The 22,870-nt window shown below is 32.9% G+C and overlaps 5 protein-coding genes across 6 annotated transcripts in view; 2 read left to right on the top strand and 3 right to left on the bottom strand.

Moving 5' to 3' along the window:
• Nucleotides 1-2,517, top strand: part of LOC126974101 (tubulin-specific chaperone cofactor E-like protein) — a 49,170-nt gene extending 46,653 nt beyond the window's left edge. For both annotated transcript variants that reach the window (XM_050821516.1, XM_050821517.1), the window contains exon 9: nt 111-2,517. In XM_050821516.1, coding sequence (XP_050677473.1) covers nt 111-236 — 126 coding nt within the window. In that variant the 3' untranslated portion in view covers nt 237-2,517. The remainder of the gene's footprint in view (nt 1-110) is intronic.
• LOC126974132 (persulfide dioxygenase ETHE1, mitochondrial) overlaps nt 1-22,870 on the bottom strand; it is a 132,511-nt gene that overhangs the window by 69,468 nt on the left and 40,173 nt on the right. The gene's annotated exons all lie outside the window — the stretch shown is intronic.
• On the bottom strand, nt 2,335-5,843 carry LOC126974066 (DNA repair protein Rev1). Its single transcript, XM_050821454.1, has one exon. The coding sequence runs from the start codon at nt 5,321-5,323 to the stop codon at nt 2,606-2,608; it is 2,718 nt and encodes a 905-aa protein (XP_050677411.1). The 5' UTR covers nt 5,324-5,843; the 3' UTR covers nt 2,335-2,605.
• LOC126974146 (uncharacterized) lies at nt 12,798-16,943 on the top strand. The gene has a single exon (XM_050821582.1). It carries the CDS (start codon nt 12,904-12,906, stop codon nt 13,441-13,443), a length of 540 nt encoding a protein of 179 aa, XP_050677539.1. The 5' UTR covers nt 12,798-12,903; the 3' UTR covers nt 13,444-16,943.
• Nucleotides 16,944-22,870, bottom strand: part of LOC126974060 (transcriptional regulator ATRX homolog) — a 46,663-nt gene continuing 40,736 nt past the window's right edge. Inside the window, exon 29 of the mRNA XM_050821444.1 lies at nt 16,944-21,446. The gene's annotated coding sequence lies outside the window, so the exon portion shown is untranslated. The remainder of the gene's footprint in view (nt 21,447-22,870) is intronic.

The raw sequence follows: 22,870 nt of genomic DNA on the forward strand, positions 1-22,870 counted from the left end.
ACCTATATTAAAGACATTCCACATTGATCTACTTGAAATAAAATTGAAGTTAAATTAAAATGTGGGTGTGTTAAAAATCTTTAATGTTTTTGTCGCCATTTATATTTCAGGGTCCAGAAGAAATGAAATACCCGACGAAGCAGCTGTACTCGTACAACATGAGTTCGGGTGACGAGATCATAATAGACTCTAAGTTGAAGCACTCTACTTCTGCCAACTCCACCGCATCCGCGTAGCTAACGAGATAATATTCTATGCCATATAATATTTTTATTCTGTGATAATAGACACAAAGTAATCTATAGAGCTGTTTGCATAGAGGACAAGAGGTTTCACCAGTTTGTCCATTTATCTTTGAGAACCAACATACAAATAAAATCGTCAACTTATAGTTTTCAAAACACTGCCAACCATTTAATATTTCATTACCCCAAACGTCGTATTTTTTAGAATGTTTGGTGACTATACATAGGTACTTTGTTCGCCAAATTTTGACTTAAATAAAATGAAATCAAGGCTACGCATAACCTAACCCATTACTAATTACTACGACTGATACGTAGGGGCAAAAGCCGGCCGAGACAATAGTCCGTAGAGACTTGCGCTTAACAACACCTGAGTGCCTTGTGCCACAACACAGAGTATGAGCGGTAATGCGTCGCCTGACATATGGATTGGGATAACTAAGCGACAATCTTTATATATATTAATTTGGCTTCAAGTCAATATAAAACTGGTTTTCCTGACAGTCGTTTCTCAATTGCCTTGACTGCTCATCAACAATAATGTTAAAACGTGGTGTCATGTCTGTAGAAATATTATTACTGTAAATTGTAAGGTATCAAAATAAAACCGAGACAGGCCTATATTTTTTTAAAGAAAGGCTGCACATAACATAGGTATGTAGCAAAATCGTATTTACAGATAAAATAAAAAAACATGACTCCTTCCATCAAGCTCATCCATTGCTTTACCCAATCAATCATAGACAAAATTTTAATCTTTATAAGATAGCCTGTTTTATTTGATGTGTCATCAATACTACCTACAACAGAATGCATTCAAATCTTATACCTACTCATGACACATTATCTTATTATAATCTACAAAGATATTCAACCTATATGATTTATTTATCAAAAATAATATAGGTACCTAATGCAAATGCCAAACCTGTAGAAACCTGATTTATGCGTTTTCACCAATATAATTTTTATTGTAGTATAAGTACTTATTAAACAATGGACATTCAAGTGCCAAAATTATGCAATTTTATTATTTATCCATTAAACATACATAATTAAAATCTGACCTATTCTAGTCGAAATGATTATAGAATTTCAAAATCATTTTTTTCTCTATATTATTGAGTTTAAAGGCCGGAACGCGGCGCTGCACAGCGCGGCACAAAGCGTCAAAATATTATTTCAATGATCAATCATTTTGTATGGTGCATACCGTACTAGAAATATGCTGCACTGAGCGTCGCGGGATAGTTGCGTCCGAGAGAATAATATTTTGACGCGCAGCGCCAAAACGCGCAGTGCGACTCAGCGAGCGACGCGACGCGTCGCTTCAGTATAACTACATACTGTTGATTGTTAATTTTATAGAATTTTATTTTCGACATTAATTGTGAAATCGTGCAGAGTCATTAAGAAGGCGAGGAAATAAATAGTGAAATGCGCCTTTTTGATATTTCAGTAATCCATTTCATCGCTCATCTTGTGATGTTGCTCGCTGGTACAGAAACGACTGCAGTTGTAATACGATTAGGTACCTACCTATCGTCTAGCGACGCGCCGCACACTACCGCTCTAATGCGGTCCGGCCTTTAATCACATGCAATAGAGCACTAATTTGATCAGATATTTTTATTTTAAACTGAGACTTAAGGAGTGTGGAGGTTAGGCTCATTAACCTTATAGGTGTTAGGTTAGGTACCTAACCACCTAGTTAATACTGTATATTCTCTACCTTCCGAGTAATCTAACGATTAATATAATGAAATTTCAAATATTTACATAAATTTTAATGGGTAGATAGAGGTATGCACAAAAACTTATCAGTATTTACAACGTGTTTACTAATGTCACAAATATGAATTAATATGGTTAGGAATGTTTAGCCTATCTAACTTTGTATTAACAATGCCTAGATTATTTCTATTGAAATTGGATATAACGTGTTTATTTCCCAATAAAAAAATTTTCGCAAACAAGCGCCTGTACCATAAGGAAAACTGAACCCCATGACAAAATACAACTGGGCTATTAAACAGGAAATTTTGTGAAAGTTTTTTTTGCATAGTGTAGGTATATTTAAAAATTAAGGCTACATTTGATGATGTACATGAATATAAAAAGAGTGATACTTACTAACTGCCATTTTATAACATTTTTAAGAATTTCTTCAATAGAGAGGTAAATTTAAGTTTGCCAATGGCTTGGTATCAGTTTTATTGAATACAATATTGTTTATAGACATAGTAGAAATAAATAAAAAATATTAAATAAATGTTGTTTCAATCCTGCAATTAAATTTATCCTGTATCTGTGAGGTAAGATTTAATATATATATTTTATGTAAGATTTAATATATTATGTCAATTACTTTCAAACCATAACTTTTTTCCATACACAGCAATCATAGTATTTTGTACTTTCTCTAATATACAATTCTGCACTTCACTCCAAATTTCGTCATTTAATTCAGTAACCCTTCTTCGAAAAAATTTTATTAAAATATAAAGCTTATCTATATTTTTATTGATAACCATGTCACACATGTAGTCTGAAATCATGTTAATGTCACATAATTTGGGAGTCTGATTACTATCTAACCAAGCCCTTAGTAGCTCTCTTGTTTGCTCCCAATGTAAACCTAACAAACCCTTTTCTTTTTTGGCTGGGGTTTCTATAACAGTTTCCTGCTTTATTTCTTTCTTTTCCATACTGACTTTAGCCTGTAAAATAGTGTTTGAAGAATTTCCTTGCAAAAATTTATCCATTACACTCTTTGTTGATTGTTCAAGTTTTAGTGATTTAGGAGGTCTTCCTCTCTTTCTACTGGGAGATCTTTTTGGTCCTATTGTAGGAGACCTCTTGCTACTTAATATCGGAGATCTCATGTTTGGAGATTGGAATACTTTTTTTGGGGTAACTGGATTAGTTTTTGCAATGTGAGAATTTTGCATGTCATTAATTGACTTTAAATCTTCTTTTTTTACTGGCTTATTATTAATTTTTTCTGATACAATAAATTTGGTGAGGCTACCTTTTGTTTGCCTGTTGTTAACAGACTCCAATTTGGTTATTTGTATTCCAATACCTCTCATCTCCCTAGGATCTATATTTAGTTTCATACATAACAACACTATTTCTTTAGCTATAATTTGGGGGTCACTAGTAGGGGATGTTAGAGAAACAGACTTATTAATAACATCACAGTACCCATGTCCCATAAATTTAGCTGTTTCAACAGGGGCATCTTTAGCACGCACCATAAGCTTTAATGTAATGCATTTACCTACTACCTTAAATTGTTCCATTCGTGAATGTACTTCAGCTGACAATTGTTTAATAAAATTGTAACATTGCTCATTGTTTTCAAATCTGATGCCGTAATTAACTTCAGCTGAAACAGACTTTCGGACAACATGAAATGTAAGACTATTTAAATCACGTCCTCGGCATTGGTTAAATAATTGCAATCCAATTTTATTTCCTAAATACTTTTGTAAATGAGCTAAAGTCAATTGCTGTAAAGAGCCACATGTGTAATGACCCAATGATTCTAATTTCTGAGATATTTGTCTGCCTACACCAGGCAAATCTTTTAAACTGATATTAAATATAAAATCCTCAACTAAATCACTAGTTAAAAAGAATTGACCGTTGGGCTTAGCCTTTTTAGTGGCTAGTCTCGCTTGTAATCTATTTCCACCAAAACCTGTAGAGCAAGGACATCCTGTTTTTTCTTTTATTTCTTCTCTTAACACTGTTGCAAAATCAACAACATCTACATTTAAATCTTTTAAAAGAGTGGTGCAATCAACATACATTTCATCACAAGACACTGCCTCTATGTCCAATGTGTACTGAGCAATTGTATTGTACAAAGTGTATGCTACTTCTTTATATCCATCAAAATCATAAGGAATTGTTTGTAAATCTGGACATAGCCGTAGAGCTGCTCCCATGAACATACCATTTTTAACACCTTTTTCTCTAGCTTCATAAGAACATGAAGCTATTTCACTCATTGATCCAAATTTATCTCCTTCATCTCCTATGTTGTCTACACGAGTTTCAATATTATTTTCTGATGTTTCTGACACTTTAGACCACTTTGCAGCTTGTCTTTGTTTATAAAGATTAAACTCAACATTTCTGTCAACACCAGGGCGCTTTTGACTCTGACCACCTTTTGAATGAGTAACTGCAATTGGTTTTCCTTTTAAATCAGACCTACTTCTCAAACCAACGGAGACAAAAAAACAATCCATGTCAATGTGCATTATTATTTTATTGTACTCAAAATTAATAGAGTATGTACTTTGCTTATTTATAAACCTAATTTTTTCACTTAAATGTACCCGAGCTGGGAATAGATAATTACTTTCATCTCTCAAATCATTAATATATTGCTTAAAAGATGCTCCTAATTGTGAAATATGATGCAGTCTTGAGTTGTTGTAGAATTCAGAGATAAAATTTGGATCTACTGCAGTTTTAGCAATGTTGCACTGTTTTGTTTCCTGCTGCAGTTTATTTGGCTTGTGATTAGTATCTAACAACTGATTGTTGTTAGTATTTTCATCACTTATGATAGCATTTGCCTTGCTTTCCTCATAAACTGTTGTATTATCATTTTCAAAATTTGGTGTACTTTCAGTCTTATTGAGCCTATTAAAATTCAACTTAGGTTGTGTTCTTTTGTTACTATAAAGTAAATAGATGTTATAGTCCAACAAACAATTACATTTTATACTATCTGTTATCCATTCTGGTTTAACAACCTTAGACAAAGACATATTTTTTACTTTTGTATCAGGCAAATTAGAAGCTATAATAAAATCATCATTTGTTTGATACGTGTGATATACACCTCCATGTTGGACCATAAGTTCTTTGAGTTCATCAGCTGATGGTATAGTGAAACCGTTAACAAATATACTAATTCCGTTAAAAATATTAGAGACTCTAATTTCTGCAGCGGCTTTTGAGGAAAATTGTTCTTTCAATTTTGAAACCTTTGCATGCATGTAGCCGCCCCAAGCCTCAAATCCATTCTCTGGAAATTTTTCATCCCGACGTCGCATCGCACTTAGAATAATTGATTATATACTTATTTACCTTATTCTTATTTAATATAAAATAATTTGTAATTTCTGTTCCACTTCCAACTTATAACTTTTGAACTTGAGTCTTGAAGAATTAGTAGTAAATAGTAATAGTGAGTAATAGTAATCAGGGTCTACAAGCTTAGAAGTTAGTAGGCTCCAGTCCATAATAAGTAACTCTATGGCTCTAGCCAGTAAGTGTTCTGTGCTCTAGCCTAGGGAAACTGCGACTGCGAACAGATTAAAAGACAAAAGTGTTCTGTGACTACTGACTGCGAATAATATTGTGAAACTCTCTAAGAAAAAAGCGATTCACTCGATTGTATTCAAATTCAAATTCCGGATTATACTTCGTCGCCAATCGCCATACTGTAATAGCTACTATTACTTGAAATATTTGAGATAATAATTTGCTAATATTTCAAACTAATGACAAATCATTGCACGTTTCATATTTTTACTTATGCAGTCCCCTGTCCCGCCTCTTATTACGTTATTCGTAGTATTTACAATTTACATCCTCTTTGGTGGGCTCGTTACTCATCAGGCGTTAAGGTAATTATGGAGTACCTACTCCCCAAGTCCCTAGTTAGCAGCATCTTCCAATTTGAATTTTTGACCGCATACAACGAACTACGAAAAGCGGCTCAAATCATTGACGATCAAAGTCATATCCGATTGGCTTGATTGTAATCCTTGGCGTTGCGTGTGTATGTGAGAGAGGTAGATTGTGGATCTGCATTTTACATCATAGACTTGAATACACTATACGTGCGGCACGCTATGATGGCCGTTTTGACGTTTGTCTACTCATGAAGTTTCGTATTATTTCATAATTACATTGAAAGAACAAATTACGTTCTTTATTGTCAATAGTGGCGTGCAGTTAGTCATAAAAAAAATTATCGATAATTTATATATTTGTATAGACAAACAAAGAGTACGAGAGAGAAGAACATCTCTAACAAACAGTGATACAGCAAGATAAGTAAAGTAAGCGAATCTATTGTTACTGTAACCAATTTTGATTGACGGAAACGGATTTTGTCGGAAACAGTCAGCTACGCTTGGCATGTGCTCCTTAATATTATTTTAAAATGTTAAACCACTACCTAACAAATCAAAATTGGTCACGAACTATTGTTCTGTCAGGTCTTACGGTAGTATTTTTAAAGTCTATGATCTGCATCATATTTTTTGTAAAACGGAAAATTTTACCCTAGATTGAAAAAAGGAGATCCAATAGATTTCTTGCAAAAAATATTTGGATAACTTAAAAATTAAATGAAAAACACGGGGATTGTGTTAAAGACACGGAAAAGAATCGCTTAAATTAGTTGTTACTCTCATCGCCTCTGAAAATTGTAATCTAGTTGATATAATATAGGCGTCGTCAAAAGAGGATCACACTGTGGAGTATATCAATTAATTAATCTAAAATACCTATTTTGTATCAAGAAAAATATTGTGACTACTCCCCTCCTACCGTCGCCGGTGGACCGGTTTCTCTACAGACAAAAATTTTATTTTTTTTTTATTTTATTTTATTTTATTTTATTTTATTAAGAAAACCAACAGCATATTACAGATTAGATAAATAACTAATAATATTTTACAATAATAATGCCAATAACAGGTTTCCCTTATATTATATTATATTAAATTACGGTTTCCGAAAAATTTCAAGATGGTGCGATACCTACTAAACAAAAATGAGATTTATCTTGAGATTATATAGGTCGTTTCATTACATAAAAAAAAACTGTTACTAAATATATACATAAAAGGTAATACATAAATATGTATACTATATGTGGTAAAATAAATAAACATATTAATATATTATGTTAGTGCATCAGTTACTTAGATGTATCATTGAAAGTAGCTATGAGTTCTGATTTGAATTTAGATTTATTTATGCTGAAAAGATCTACGTGACTGAAGGTTGTGTTGTAAGTATGTATTGCCCGTGATATGAAAGTGTTTTTGGAATAGTTTGTATAGTGTAGTGGTTCATATAGTAGATTCGTGTGCCTCGTGCGGGTTGACGGTGTACAGTATGATATTTTAGAGGTCAATTTATCACAGTCAACAAAGCTGTTCACAATATCAAATAGTAGGCTCATATCAAGTAAAATGCGTCTCTGCTCCAACGTTAATAGTTTGTGCGCCTTACAACTGACATAATAAGAGCCGGTGTGTAATTTTTTACGGTAGTTTAGGTGGTTTAAGAATTTTTTCTGTATACGTTCCAAGCGTTCATTGTAAATTATATATTGTGGAGACCATATTGGACAAGCATATTCCAGAATACTCCTGACATATGCATAGTAGATAACTTTAATAGGTTCTATATCAGAAAATGGTTTGCACGTGCGCAGGACAAATCCCAGATTTCTTATGCTTTTTTTTGCTATGTTGTTAATGTGGTCGCAGAGTAACATTTTGTGATCAAAATATACTCCGAGGTCGCGAACAAGTTTGGATTTCTGTAAAAGTGTGCCATTTAAGGTGTAGTTATAGACAAAGGGCTTTGATTTACGCGTATAACTGATTTGCACGCATTTGAGTATGTTGACTGTAATGTTGTTTCTTTTATAATATTCAAAAAGACAGTCGAGATCCTTTTGCATCAACTGACAATCATTTATAGATTTTATACTACGATATATCTTTTTATCGTCAGCATACATAAGATATTCAGAGTTAGCTAAGCAGGAACCGATATCATAGAGATATGCATTATAAAACAATGGCCCTAAATGCGAACCCTGTGGTACACCGCAGGGAATATCAACGAGATCAGACCTGTAACCACCAATTACAACCGCTTGAGATCTATTTGAAAGATACGACTGTACCCAACGAAGTAAATCTCCATGAATTCCAAGGAGCTGCAGTTTGTGGAGAAGGATGACATGGTCCACACGATCGAAAGCTTTTTCAAAATCAGTGTAGATCACGTCAACCTGACCGCCACGTTGCATGTTAGAAAGTACATAATCGGTGAAGCACGCCAGGTTCGTGGAAGTCGATCGCCTCCTGAGAAAACCGTGCTGTTCATGAGGAATGGATTTAGCAATTATATGATAAATTGAATTGTATACGATAAGTTCGAGTAACTTAGCTACAGTGCATAGCATTGAGATACCCCTATAGTTCTCAATCATTGTCCTGCTCCCTTTTTTGTGAACAGGCACTATGTATGCTGTTTTCCATCTGTGTGGAAAGATACCTTCACTTAGAGAGCGATTGAATATGATTGATAAGGGCAGGGCAAGACTTTTTGCACACAAGTGCCAGAATGTGGAAGGAATACCGTCGCAACCAACGCCTTTCCTAGTGTTAAGGTTTTGGAGCATCTTAAGAATAATGGTGGGATTTGTTCGTACACATGAGTATGCGTCTAGCCCATGAGAGACGTTTTCTGGAAACTGATCCGTCTTATGGTGATTAACGAAAGCGTTTTTAAAAAATGAGTTAAAACCATCGCAAATCTCTTTCACATCCACAAATTTGTCGTTGCCCATACTTAAAGACTTAGGGTAACTGGAACCCCTTCGAAGAGCTTTAGCAAAAGTCCAAAATAATTTAGGATTCGATTTGATATTGACCTGGCAGTTTGAAGTAAAGTTATTGAAACATTGTTTTTGTACACGTCGCTCCCTACAGCGAAGCAATGTGAATTCGTCATAGTCTGTTGGGTTACCGTATTTCTTCCATCTTTGGTGAGCTTTGTACTTCTCCCTGACAATTTTTATAAGAGAAGAACTGTACCACTTAGGGTACGATCTACTCGGTTTTGATTTACGTAAAGGGACGTACTTATCTACACAAATATACAAAATATCATAAAAAACATCAACCGCCTCATCGATAGTGCCTGTTCGCAATAAGCTAGGCCAGTCATGTGCGCTCAAATTTTCACTAATACTGGCGTAATCAGCTTTATAAAAATTTCTCCTAGGAATAAAAGATTCACGTAGTGGCTGTATGTTTAAGTCTGTTATGTTAATTGTAAAAGGAGGATGAGCACGATCTACGTTAACCAGCGGAGTATGGTTATGACATATTAGAAGTGGTAGGTTTGAAAAACATAAATCTAAAGTATTGCCTGCGTAGTTTTTAAGAAAGTTAAATTGTTTTAAATTTATAAATTCTAACTCCTCCAGTAAGTGCATGCCAGCAGCCTGCACTACTTTGGGGCCTTTTTTTTAAGAATAAAGGACAATCGTTTTCCCAGGAAATACAGCTTAAATTAAAATCTCCAATGACTAGATAATTAGAATTAGTATGTAAATTATTAACAAACAAGACTTGTTCTACTATAGCATTTATATTATCGGACATTAATCGTGGTTCAGGTGGTATATAAACAGCGCAAATAATTAAATCCGAATGAGAACCGCAAACACGCATAGACAACGAAACCCATATTAACTCGACAGCGATAGGCTTAATAGACGCGCTCGAGTCGAGTTCCAACAGTGTGACACCTAAAGTTCTTCGCGTTAATATCATGACGCCGCCCCCAGTGCTCTTGCCTGTAGAAGCTAGGTCGCGGTCCGCTCGGAACACGTCGTACCGGTCGTCGCAAATCTCGGCGTCAAATATTCCGTCATGCAGCCATGTCTCTGTAACTATGATAATGTCGAAATCGTTACATAAAATACTTTGCCGCAGTTCTAAGCACTTCGTCCTAAGTCCGCGTACGTTTTGGTAGTACACGGTTAAGTCCTTATTGTTCATTTTGACGACGTAAAACGACTAAATTGTATAACAATTACAATTTTTGAAGACGTTAAAGGATAGACGTGTCTGTAAAAAGCATATATACCGATTTCTAAAATATATCTATGAATCATGTTTCCGTTTTGGTTAATGTTAAAAAACAATTTCATATATTTTTTTAACATACGCTTAAGTGAGAGATTTTTCATAATTTGATCTGCAACAGATTCATAAAATAAAGTCAGATAGCTTTGTAATATTAGGCAGTTTTTCAAGATAAACATAATTAATATAGTAATAATTATATGTAATATTTCGTCTTGTATAATACCAAATTCTATAATCATTAATCTTAATGCATTCATAGTAACTTCAACCAGGCCCGGAAACAACAGGAGTGTGTAATTTACTATATACAATAAAGTCAAGTTCATTAAACTTTTTAAACAGTACATACTCAAATAATTCTCCACAATATACGCAAGTGGTATGCGACAAAAATTCGAAATACCTACAAAGATATATACAAAGGCGCGTAAACGATAATAGTATTTACGTGTGTTACTATAATAATCAAAAGAGTATACAGATGATCGCAATGTTTTAGCAGAATCAGGTAGGTAGAACAACAAAATAGTCAGAAATATATTTAGTGAATAAATTAATAGTATTATACTCCGCTCGCTAAATAATGGTGCGAGATTGTTATGTGTTGTAGGTAGTAATTTGTGTTTAAAAATATTTAATGTATTTTTTAAGTAGTTATAAATAGTTGATTTCATAAAAATAGACTTTGATAAACAGTTCAATTGTAAATTTTGTTGCATATTAAGAAGGAGAAAATAAAAAATATAAACTATATTCCAAATATTTATCCTATGCACCAATATAACCATGTGAGAAATATGCCATGTCACAAGAAATCTGGTGCTGCAATAATTATTGTGTAAAATCAAAGATCGCACCAATACAAAGCGCGTGAACCATAACTTGTTTATGCACTTAATACAATACCTTCTGGTCAGTGACGTCAAAGAGTAGTAATTATAAATAGAGAGGCGACAGAATTTTGAGTGGTTAGTTGTACATCGAAACAGATAAATTGTATAAAGGTGTATGGATAATAGAGAGATAAGTTTGATAACATATAAATGTATAAAATAAAAGTATATGTTTGAATTATAAAAACGACCTATACAAAGTGAAAAAATAACCTGGGTGATCCTGTTATTATGCATTAGGAATTTACAATTTTCTTCAGGTCCTCTTCGTCCACTATTTGTATAGCATGAGTGGTGTCGTTTTTTCTGGTATAAATCCTTCCATTTTTTGTCCAAACAAATTGATACAGCCTCTGTTTCGCTAAATCTCTGCATTTCTTGTATAGTTGTTTATTATACGGGGTTAGGTGTTCGTTAAAGAAAATCGGTTTTGGGTCTATAGGCAGGTCTATGTCCTTGGTTGTCAGTCGAAGTTTCCTGAGTTTCGATAATAATACATCTCGTAGTAAGCGGGAACTGACCTTTGCTACGATGTTGTTGTGTCGTCCTTGTATTTTAACTTTGGGTGTAACTCGGTTTATATGAACAATATTTTTCTCGTCGAGAGCGACTCCAGTGACCGCAGCTATTTTCAGAAAGATGCTCATCAAATTTTCGTTCTTGAATTCGGGTAATCCGACTATTTCTAAATTACAGTTCCTGTCTTGTTGTTCTTTATTATTAATGTCGTTTCTCAGGTGTCGGTTTTGCTCTTTTATATCCGATATTTCTTTTTCCAAGTTGATAATTTTCTTAGATTCTTTACTTAAGTTTTGTATTTTAATCTCAAAATCATCAACTTTATTGCACGTAAACTGCACTGAATTTTGAATTTCATCTATCTTGGACTGCATTGATCGATGCTGACCTTCTAATTCACGTATAGAGACTGACATACCTTTACATTCTTTTTTCATTTCTGTGATGTTAGAGCTTAAATTCTGTAAGTCAGTTTTGATGACAGAGTTAAGATTGTTGTTAATTTCTGAGATTTCTTTTTGTATTTCCTGCTTGAAGACTTTGAAATTATTCATTAATTCCACACTGAACTGCTTGAAAATTACTGTGAAGTCATCCCCGTGTTTTCGCTTTCTCATTAAACTGCACACAGGATCATCCGTTTTCACTTTCGACAGATCTGAATCTGAGTTATAATGATGAGGCGGTGATCGCATCGTCGACATGTTGATTCTGTGTATTTTCCGTTGTTCTGTGATCACAGTGCCAAGAGATACTGGGCGAGCGTGAGATTCAAATTGCAAACTATATTACACAATTTTGTGACTTATTGTAACAGCTTAAAGCAGAAATTTAATTGACCTTCACTTTAAAATATTGAATAAAATCTGTTAAGAAACCGAAACGAGACGTCCGTAGCGTACGAGCGCACCGCTTAAGTAGTAGTAATAGTCTTACAAAACATATTATTTATGGAAATAGACAAAATAATTTTTTAATGTATTCCTACGAATATTCCTGTATAAGTAATCATTGTATATGATATCGTGTCAATCTAGTTTCATAATAATCTATTTGCGATACTACATCATTTTTATAATATAACTATCGAGGTTTATCAACGATTTTCATACGAGAATGTGGTTTGGGACTTTATTAACATAAACTTATTCGGCTAATCGACCAGTATCCTGTGCAATTTTTAATTGTGACTTACGAGGATTTGTTGTTCAGTTTATTTTGAATGTTTGTGAATCGTTTCTGTGATTTATTTAAGTTTCACTTTAAGTTTACGTTTTTAAGGATTTATATTTAATTATATTTGGAAATATGTCAAACAGAGAAGATGTGCTTATTGCACCCTGGGAAGGTCCATCGAGCTACAATAACAGTTTAACTATTGTGGTTGTATCCGACAACGGCACATTAGTACAGAAGTTAAGTGAAGCAATTGTTGATGTTCATGAACAAGGGTTTTATCAATGGAAGTTAGCTATTTTACGTTGTTTTTCCTTAGAGGACATAGTGAAACAATCGAATTACACAGGAAGGGTAGGTTTTGATTTCATTGTGATTTGCTTAGACACCAGTAAACTGTTTTGTATTAAGTGGGCAACTACGTTCTTAGATCAAGTGCATCCTGATTTGAGATTTCGGAGAGTAATCCTAGTGAATGCAACTGGACTTGCAGTATCAAGAATGGCTGTAGATGCTTATGATATTATGTCATTTTGTACACACAACAGAATAGATATGATGAATGCAGATGTAATGAAACCAGATGAAGCACAATATATTGCACAAAGAATTATCAACTATATGGAAGTTTCAGTTGGAGTTAAGACTGGAATCCCCAACATTAATATATGATTGAAATTTATATTATTGTGTATAAAGTGTGAATACTGGCACCTATGTTATGTAATAATGATTAAAACTGGATTTGTGGTTAAGGAAAAATGAGTTATTAATGAGTAAGCATTATGTAAAAAATGATATATCAAATATTTATTAATTTTGGCATCAGCACAATAATTCATGATGAACTAAGTGAACATAGAACATATTTTATTATTTATAGTATTCTTAATGAATTCTCATCTTAACTGTCTAAGTATGTATATAGAGTTCTGTTCTAAGTGAAAATGTATGAATAAACATCTGTAAATGAAACTAGTTAATACATCTATCGCCAGTGAACTAACATGGGCTAATTACCTAATAAATAATTATATATTACAGCAAATACATAATATTTCATATTGAAATGTCATAATAATATTTTAATATTAGGATGAGGCAATATTTCTTAACTTTTTTTTATAAAAAGTTATTATATATAGTATTTTAATATGTGCTATTTTGTTCAATCACTTCTTTCCCATCTTGTAGGTGTGACATGATCCCATTGCTGTAAAAAATTTTAAACTTCTGATAAAAAAAACATGACAAGAAGGTTTGGCAGTCCAGTCAAGGTGCAATACCTTTATGGCAGATGAGGTGGGGATCAACACCTAGCCAAACTTAAAGAAAAAAATATTATTCTGAATAAAAAAAATTCTGAAGGCTACGGATGTGTTTGGTCTAGGTTTATTGTGATAGTGTGGCTTTCTACTGATTATGTCCGACCACTTCATCTCAACTCCTTGCTTTAATATTATCACTCATTCACAGTAGCGATTTGCTTTGATGCTTCTACCCCGTGATATGATGGTATAAACTCACAATGAACAATGGCCTTCCATTCACACACACAGCATCACCCCATTGCCAGTTTTGCTGCAGTATGTGAAGTGTGATTGACCTTTTTCCACAATCTTTAGTTTTTGTTATTGTTTGTGAACTGCTTTTCATCACCAGTTTAACTATCTCTTCAAAAACAGTTTGGCTTCATTAAATTTCAATAAAGAATTGCAAACTCCCTATATTATACTTCCCTATATTTTTTCAAATGAGTCAAAACTGCTTTGTGGTCAATTCCCAGTTCTTCAGCTATATTACATTGCTGAAGACTACTACTGATATCACATTCTTGTTAAACATTTTAATGGTGTCCATTTTATCGGAAACATAACAGAGGTGCAACTTTGACACCAAAATTTCTTAATGGAAAATGTTGTGCTATTCTTACTGACACTGCATTAGGTCAATGAATATCACTTATTTTATAGTTATTATATAAAAGTTTAATATTGGTATTTCCTTACTTGTAATTCAATTTGAAATTGTATCAAATTTCAATGTTAGATTTAATCATTTTAAAAGAAAGAAAAACAAATGAAAAAGAGCTGGAAACTTTATTTTTCAATGGCACTGGACAGGAAACAAACATTTTACTAATTTGTTTCTCTAAAGAACTGTATGCAAAAAGTTTTCTTCTCCCAACCTATTATTTTTAAAAACTGTTGCTGTGCCCTTGTATTGTGTCACATATTACTTACCAAACTTTGTACCACATTTTATATATTTTTGTGTAGTGCAATAAATATATTGAGTCTGATAACAGTCATTCAATAACTATAATATCAACTAGTACTAGCCTTATGTAGAAATGAAAGTTGACAAAAGGAATTTATGAAGAAAGTGTGGTATTCAAAATATTTGTTAAATATTTGAACACTTTTAATCTTAGATAATTTATGTCTATATAGTCTCTTGCTGTTAGACAAGTGATAAATAAGGCCAGGTTGAATACTTTAGTGTGTGTGACAAGCAATATCTTTCACTCGCGAGTATTAATGTGCGCTGCTCAAAATCTCTCTAAACTCAATTGTTTCACCTTAGATCATTTATATGTCTTGATAGACAGACAGCTTGAAAACATCGAAAAAAATTGAGTTGCAGCTAACCTTTGAGCAATTCATACACACTAACACAAAGTGCCATACAAAAGTGTAAGACATAGCTTGTCACACACACTAAACTAATATTCTTGGCCTATTTTATTGATTGTCTAACAGCAAGAGACTCTAGACATATAATTAATTATCTAAGTTTTTCACACTTCACAGCTGTCATAGTCTATCTAGAGTCTAGACATATTTAAATGATCTATGACCTAAAATGAAGACTTGGCTGTATGGGCTTTTGACCCCTTTGCCTGTCCAGATGGACGAACAGAAGAAAAGAAAGTATTACAATACTTTTAATAAGAGGTAAATAATTATTGTGATCATTGAAAATGCCAATATCTGGTATTTCTACTGAAGAGTATTTCCTAAACTAGTGTATAATAAAGTATAGATGTTTTTTTATGAAAATAAGGGACGAGACGCGCAGGACGTTCAGCTGATCGTAATTGATACGCCCTGCCCCTTACAATGCAGTGCCGCTCAGGATACTTGAAAAACACCAAAAATTCTGGCGGCACTACAACTGCGCTCGTCACCTTGAGAAAAGATGTTAAGTGTCATTTGCCCAGTAATTTCACTAGCTACGAGGCAAGTATAATAAATATGTACTATTTCTCACATCATATTTTGTGTCTGGATTAATATTGTGAATTACACTCAATTGTATATATAGTTGTGCATCAATTCAATCAATAATTATGAAATTAAAATTTACTTGTTTCATCAAGAATATGACTATAAATATTTCTTTATCTTCTAATTAGTGAACAATGATGACATATTTTATTTTATATTGACAATCGTTTTATACCGATAATGGGTATTTGTAGCAGGCAAAAAAGGATTGTCTTTATTTTAAAATTGTTTCTTTTTTAAAAGCATTTTAGAAAGTTTAGACTATAATTGCCCATATAGCCCCATAGTTAGTGGCCCTACCGATTGAACTAGAGATCCCAGGTTCAAATCCCAGTGATATATACACATATGATAAATATGTATGGTTAAGCATCTATATCATATTAAATATATCATTGTCTTACAGCCATCGTACAGAGTTTGCCTCTTGCCATGCCTATTTTGGAGTGAGATAATTTTACACATAAAAGTGTGTTAATATCATTATAATATATTTAAACATAATATTATCAATCTCAAAATGTTATGTTAGGTTCAGTTAAACTATATTAACTTTATGCAAGGTTGATAATTATCACAAATTGGCATAAATTATAAAAAAACATTAATATTAACTTATTAAGCATTCTTAGAGGGTATGTTTAAGTATTCACTGCTAGCCCTCGAAAGGTATCATCAATCATGCCTATATTTGTTTATACAGTACTGTTACATACGGATGTACTGTTGGGACTGTATGCTTTAACAAATAATGTTGTTTCTACCAATTTATACAAAATGGTGTATTGATGCCATAAGCAACTGGATTACAGACAATAATTGGTTAAGTTATTGTTATTCATTCTTATACATTATGTAGACAATAAACAAAACAACAAAACATATTTTGTATTATTTAATATACCTCAATTTTACTACAAAATAATAGGAAGTTTACTACATATATCATTAATTATAATAATATAATATTGTACATTAAACAGCAGTCCCCACAATATGTGCGACGAGTAGCAAAACTGTTGAACCTAAACCGTAACAAACTCCCAATCGATTATTACGTACTTAAAGTCTAATTGAAATACTGTGTTTTTTATATAAAAAAAAAGTATATTATAAATAAACCTATAATGATAAATTATATATAATGTAATGAAACTAACAAACTAAATTATAATAATAACAACATTCAGAATGCTATGATTAAAATTAAACAATTAAAATAGACCATCACACTGGTATACTTACAAGAACTAAATAGGCAGATAGATAGTCTACGTTATATAGCCAAAGCCTGTATTAATTAGATCTTACATATTAAGCCACAATAGTGACCAATCAGAAAAAAACGTATACAAAATGTGTGAGAAAAAAACAAATATCACAACACAAATGGACGAGGCAGCCAAATAAATTAATTTCACAAGTTCAATAGAATCTGTTTAAAATCTCATAATATGCTTTCCAATTTACTTAGGCAAATAAATATGGAATGACCTGACGACATGGTGCCGACCAATAAAGTTCTTAAAACTCCAATAAAAATTACTTAGTAGGTACACATCAAGAAAACGGATACATGATATTTTATTGATGTCAGAAGATTTTCGTTTATATGTCCATTTCTTTTATTGTATGAACATTTAGACATCTCGCTTAGATAAGGCCTATCCACAGAAATCTAAATAAGATGGTTCTATGAAGTGACGTTGCCTCCCAGGTGACTTATAGACCACCAGCAAATAAGTAGTGATTTAGTATCAAACGGACCGGGCGGGCGTGAATCAAAGCCTAAATGTGGCGTACGGAAGTATATTTAACTGCAGCAAGTTTTCCACAACTAGTCAAAATATTACAGTCATCAGTTTTTTTTTAAACTAAATTGCTGTTTTCGTTTGTTAAACTATAATATGCCGATTATTTTTCAGTATTAGACTCTTAATTTATCTGCTGTCATTTTACACGCTATTGCTCCACAAGACCCTCAATATCCGGAGCGTTGCAAGCATTTCTATATTTTATTATGATTTATATTGGCAGAGCACGCTTGTCGGCGATAACTATGTGAATGCCGGCAGCGCATTCAGGGATACGACGCATCACTTCTGAGATAAATCATGATGATTTAATGATAAAACAATTTTGTTTCGATCTGCCTATTAATTTATTTTTGTATTTTGAAATAGGTATGTAAGTAAAATGTAAATGTCATTCGTTAAAATATAATAAATCAGTGTATTTTCATAAAAAGGTATTAAAAAGTCACAGAAGTTTACGTGTGTACAATTTTTATTAAAGAAGCCACGACAAAAAGATCGAAAATATGTACGAACATAGTTGTAGTAATAGCGGTTTGGCAACATCGCATTCTACGAAGATGCGATGTTGCCAAACCGCTATTTACCTGCGTCTCGCTCTAAACCTGCGTTAATCATATATATTATAGATAGTAAGCAAGATGTTCTTTCTAATAATTATAGCTACGTAAAACAAAGTACAAAACATAAACAACGACATTTAAAAAGGCTAATTTATAGGTAGGCACAGTTTTCGAGTTGAATGCAGTCGAGGCCTACACTGTAGTGCTGTGTCGTAGTGGTCTCTTACCGTGTAATCGCGTTAATACTAAAGTTGTGATCCCGTGTTTGATGAATTTTTTTTTATTTTAATAATAACTGATCCGAGTCCATCAGGTGCCGTTCCAAACGAGTTTTACCAGTAGGCTCCTTTGCACAGGATGCCAGCCCATAAACTATGGGTACTACAACGGCGCCTATTTCTGCCGTGAAGCAGTAATGTGTAAACATTATTGTGTTTCGGTCTGAAAGGCGCCGTAGCTATTGAAATTACTGTGCAAATGAGACTTAACAACTGACGCCTCAGGGTGACGTGCGCAATTTTAGTGCCGCACGGAATATTTGGGTTTTTCGAGAATCCTGAGCGGCACTGCATTGTAATGGGCAGGGCGTATCAATTACCATCAGCTGAACGTTCTACTCGTCTCGTCCCTTATTTTCATAAAAAAAAGTTATTATCAGGTAAAAATGGTTAACTTGAAGCTTTGTTTAAATTTATCGACACACTCATGATTATGGTCATCACTTTATAATAAGGTCACAGCACTATCGCATTCCTGAAGTCTGCATTCAACTCGCGGGATATCTGTACACAGATTAAAATAATCGGTGTACATATATTGAAAAAAAATACCAATAGGATTGAGAACCTCCCCCTTTTTGAAGTCGGTTAAAAAGTACTATGTAATAATCATTTTGAATTTTATATTCATGTTAGAGAGAAACTTCTACTTCACATGAACTTAGAATTATTTGAATTGAGTTATTAATTATCAGGAATGGCATATTATGATAACTATTTAATATTTCACTACAGTACCATGCCATTATTATATAATTGCTTATAAACTAGTTTCCTGTACCAATAGATAATACATTTCAATTGTCAAGCTGTTCTGCTCCATACAATACAATAAATACGATTAAAATTCCTATTAATATATATTATAACCGTCTAAATAACTAACTGATTAATTACCATATGAAAAGATAAACTAATTTTAAAATAAAAATAAAAAGCAACCACTAAAATGAATCTCTATTTATTTACAATTTTACGTCGTATCATTAAAATAGCAAAATAATCACATTATTCCTACATACAGTACATCATTCTTATTTTATTCACATAATAGTTGTGCACAAGAATATTTAAATGCCTCGACATATATTCTCAAAGGTTATCTTGATATGTGAAGCCGGTATTGGAAACCATTATAATTGAACCAGCAATAGAAATGTGTATGGTATATTTTAACATTTAAAACTTATTCCAATCGAATATTAACTATGAGATCTTATGAGAGTGTGCAGATTAATCTCCGTTCAAAAAATAAAGTTTCAATAAAAGTTAATTAATTTACAGTGCTTTTAGTGTGAAATAGAGTTGTAAGTTTCGATAGATACTTGTTAATTGTATAGGAGTGCAATCTTATCAGTAATAGACATATTTTTGTTCTTCATCAAGACATACATACTGAGATAATCACTAATTCCGTCAAATCATTTCTTTATTAGCGTATAACCTAAACCTTAGGCTTAGAGAATTTATACGTCTAGATAGAGCCTCTTGCTGCTGCTAGACAACCGATGAAAACAGCCCAGGTTTATTACTTTAGTGTGCGTGACTGCATGCATTGCTCTAAATTTTTTCGACGTTTTCACAGCTGTCACAGTCTATCTAGGCAAATATATGATCTAAGACCTATTCTTCCAGAAATACACACGTTTTTGTTTCAATAATATCAAGTGAGAAGTAGTTTTGTGGTTACAATGTTTATCGATTTCACATTCAATTCTTTTTTATTGTGGCTTTATTGGAAGGGCCACCACTGGAGGCTGTGGCCACCAAGTATAGAGTATTTGTACTAATTGTCATGATTTAAAGTTAGATACATTTTCATAAGGGGCGAAATGTCTGTGTTGACATTAAAACAACATATAAGTCACCATACTGAGTGACGGTAGTGAAATATAATGTGTGACTTCACATCGGGGTCGCTAACAGCGACTAACGTAATATTTCGGAAACTATATGTGTTATCCAAAATATTTTTTCTATTTATTTTGTTTTTAATAGAGCACACTGTAAGGTTATAATTAAAAATTTATGATATTTTTAGTAACCATTGTGTGGTAGGTAGGCTACCATTATATCAAGCCTTCACATAAATATGAATACCCGTCAATAGAAAGCATTAGTTCACGCTTCTCTTTAACTCTCCTTCCTTGGACCCGGCCACAGAAAATCATTCACTTTTACCATCATCCGCTTTCTTTCATTGTCTTTCCTTTCATGTGGACATCATCAATGATACAATACCGATGGATCTTATTTTTCTTGAACTACTGTTTGAATACACAAACCAAAGCATGCTATCCACAATACAAGGCCGTTTAATCGTAACGATGGCACACCAGGCCACACACATCACTACGGACACATTTAATTGGAATACAAAATAACCGTTAAAGATATTCGTATAAGTCACTATCTTACTATTGCAACAAAGACCCGAGGAATCTGCATAATGCTATGTACTACAAGTACACATTTGAAATAACATAAATACATCAACATAAAAACCTATTTGAGTCCATCATTGTCTTACTTACATACCGTATCTGTTGTCTTCAAACATCAAGGTGAGATTCATGATATGTTATTTTAGTATGCGAGCCTACAGGTGAAAATATTGAGTTGAATCACATCTATTTTGGCTCAGTGCCACCGGTATATCAGCCATCTTCACACTGTTGGATAGCACCTTATTATCCATTACTGTACACTTAAATCACTTCTGTTTCAGACCTGAAAAAAAAAAAAACACATTTTATGAGTAACACACACTGTTTGTTGCATCACTTTACATATTATATTGTAATTGAGATGATTTGTAAAACGATGAAAATGTAAATCTTGATTTAAAAGAGTGGCACTGACTTTCTTGCTACTTCTTCTCATTAGCTCAACCCTTTACGAAGTAGCAGTAGATTCAATAAGAAAAATTTTCTTTTTTGACATTCATAAGTGTAATTTCAGTGACCTTGATAATGACATGAATAAAGTGTTTTTGATTTGCAACATATCACACAGTTTTATTTTATTGAGTTATGAGACCCATTAGATCAATCACCAACCAAATGTTGCATCCCACACACTGAGCATCAACAACTGCCGTGTGATTTGCTGATGAACATTATGTGTTTCTTTCCCTAACTTATATGTATGTGCACAGCCAGGTCATGGTTTGGCAAAGTGGAATAGGGACAAAAAAATCAGAGGGAGGGTTCCATATGGATAAAATAACAAGGACAGATTTTTAATTAAAATATATATTATAAAACTACCTATTAATCATTTGTAGGCGCTAATAATGTTTGCACATCACATTCTAATAAAATAACAATAATTATCCATCACTTGCTGTAGTTTTTTTTACTGCAGTTTAATGATTTTAGCTAAGAATATTAGCAAAAATAATTAAAGAAATACGGACTATTGCGGCCATACAGTAAGAAATAATACAGATGAGACAGCGCTATTATAACCTACATTTTTATTCACTTAGGAAGTTGCCTCTCTTTTTATCGCGTGACTTTTACCTCTTCTGATGACATTAGGGTTGACTTCATTACCTAAAACTGTACCTACCTAGGTATAAGGTCATCTTATAAAATACCTAAGTTTTTTCTTTAATATAAATAGGTGTGTATTAGTTATTTGAAATCAATATTCTCATAACTATATTTATACTCAACATAATTACCTACCCTCTTTTATAACTTTGATATGATTGTCAACAACTGTATATTATATACTACTAGCTGACCCAGCCAACGTTGTATTGCCGTATAAAGTAAAAAAAAAAATCAATAATTAAAATTTTTAGGGTATAAAAATAGATGACGACCAATTCTTAGACCTACCAAATATATCGTGCATAAAATTTATCGTACTACAACAATCTTTATATTCGATTGCCATATTGCAATTCTATTGCGTGTCTGTGGATGGATTAGAATAATATTAAAATTGCGATACAACAGTAAGTTTTGATCGTAGTTGGGTGAAAATTTCAATTTGTATATATTTTTGAATGCTGAATCATAATTAAATAAATTAAAAAAAAGTAAAAAAAATTTTGGGGTGAACTACCCTTAACATTTAGGGCGATGAAAACTAGATGTTGTTCGATTCTCAGACCTACCCAATATGCACACGAAATTTCATGA

The sequence above is a fragment of the Leptidea sinapis genome, chromosome 31 (assembly GCF_905404315.1).
Source record: "Leptidea sinapis chromosome 31, ilLepSina1.1, whole genome shotgun sequence".
In the NCBI taxonomy this organism is placed as follows: Eukaryota; Metazoa; Arthropoda; class Insecta; order Lepidoptera; family Pieridae; genus Leptidea; species Leptidea sinapis.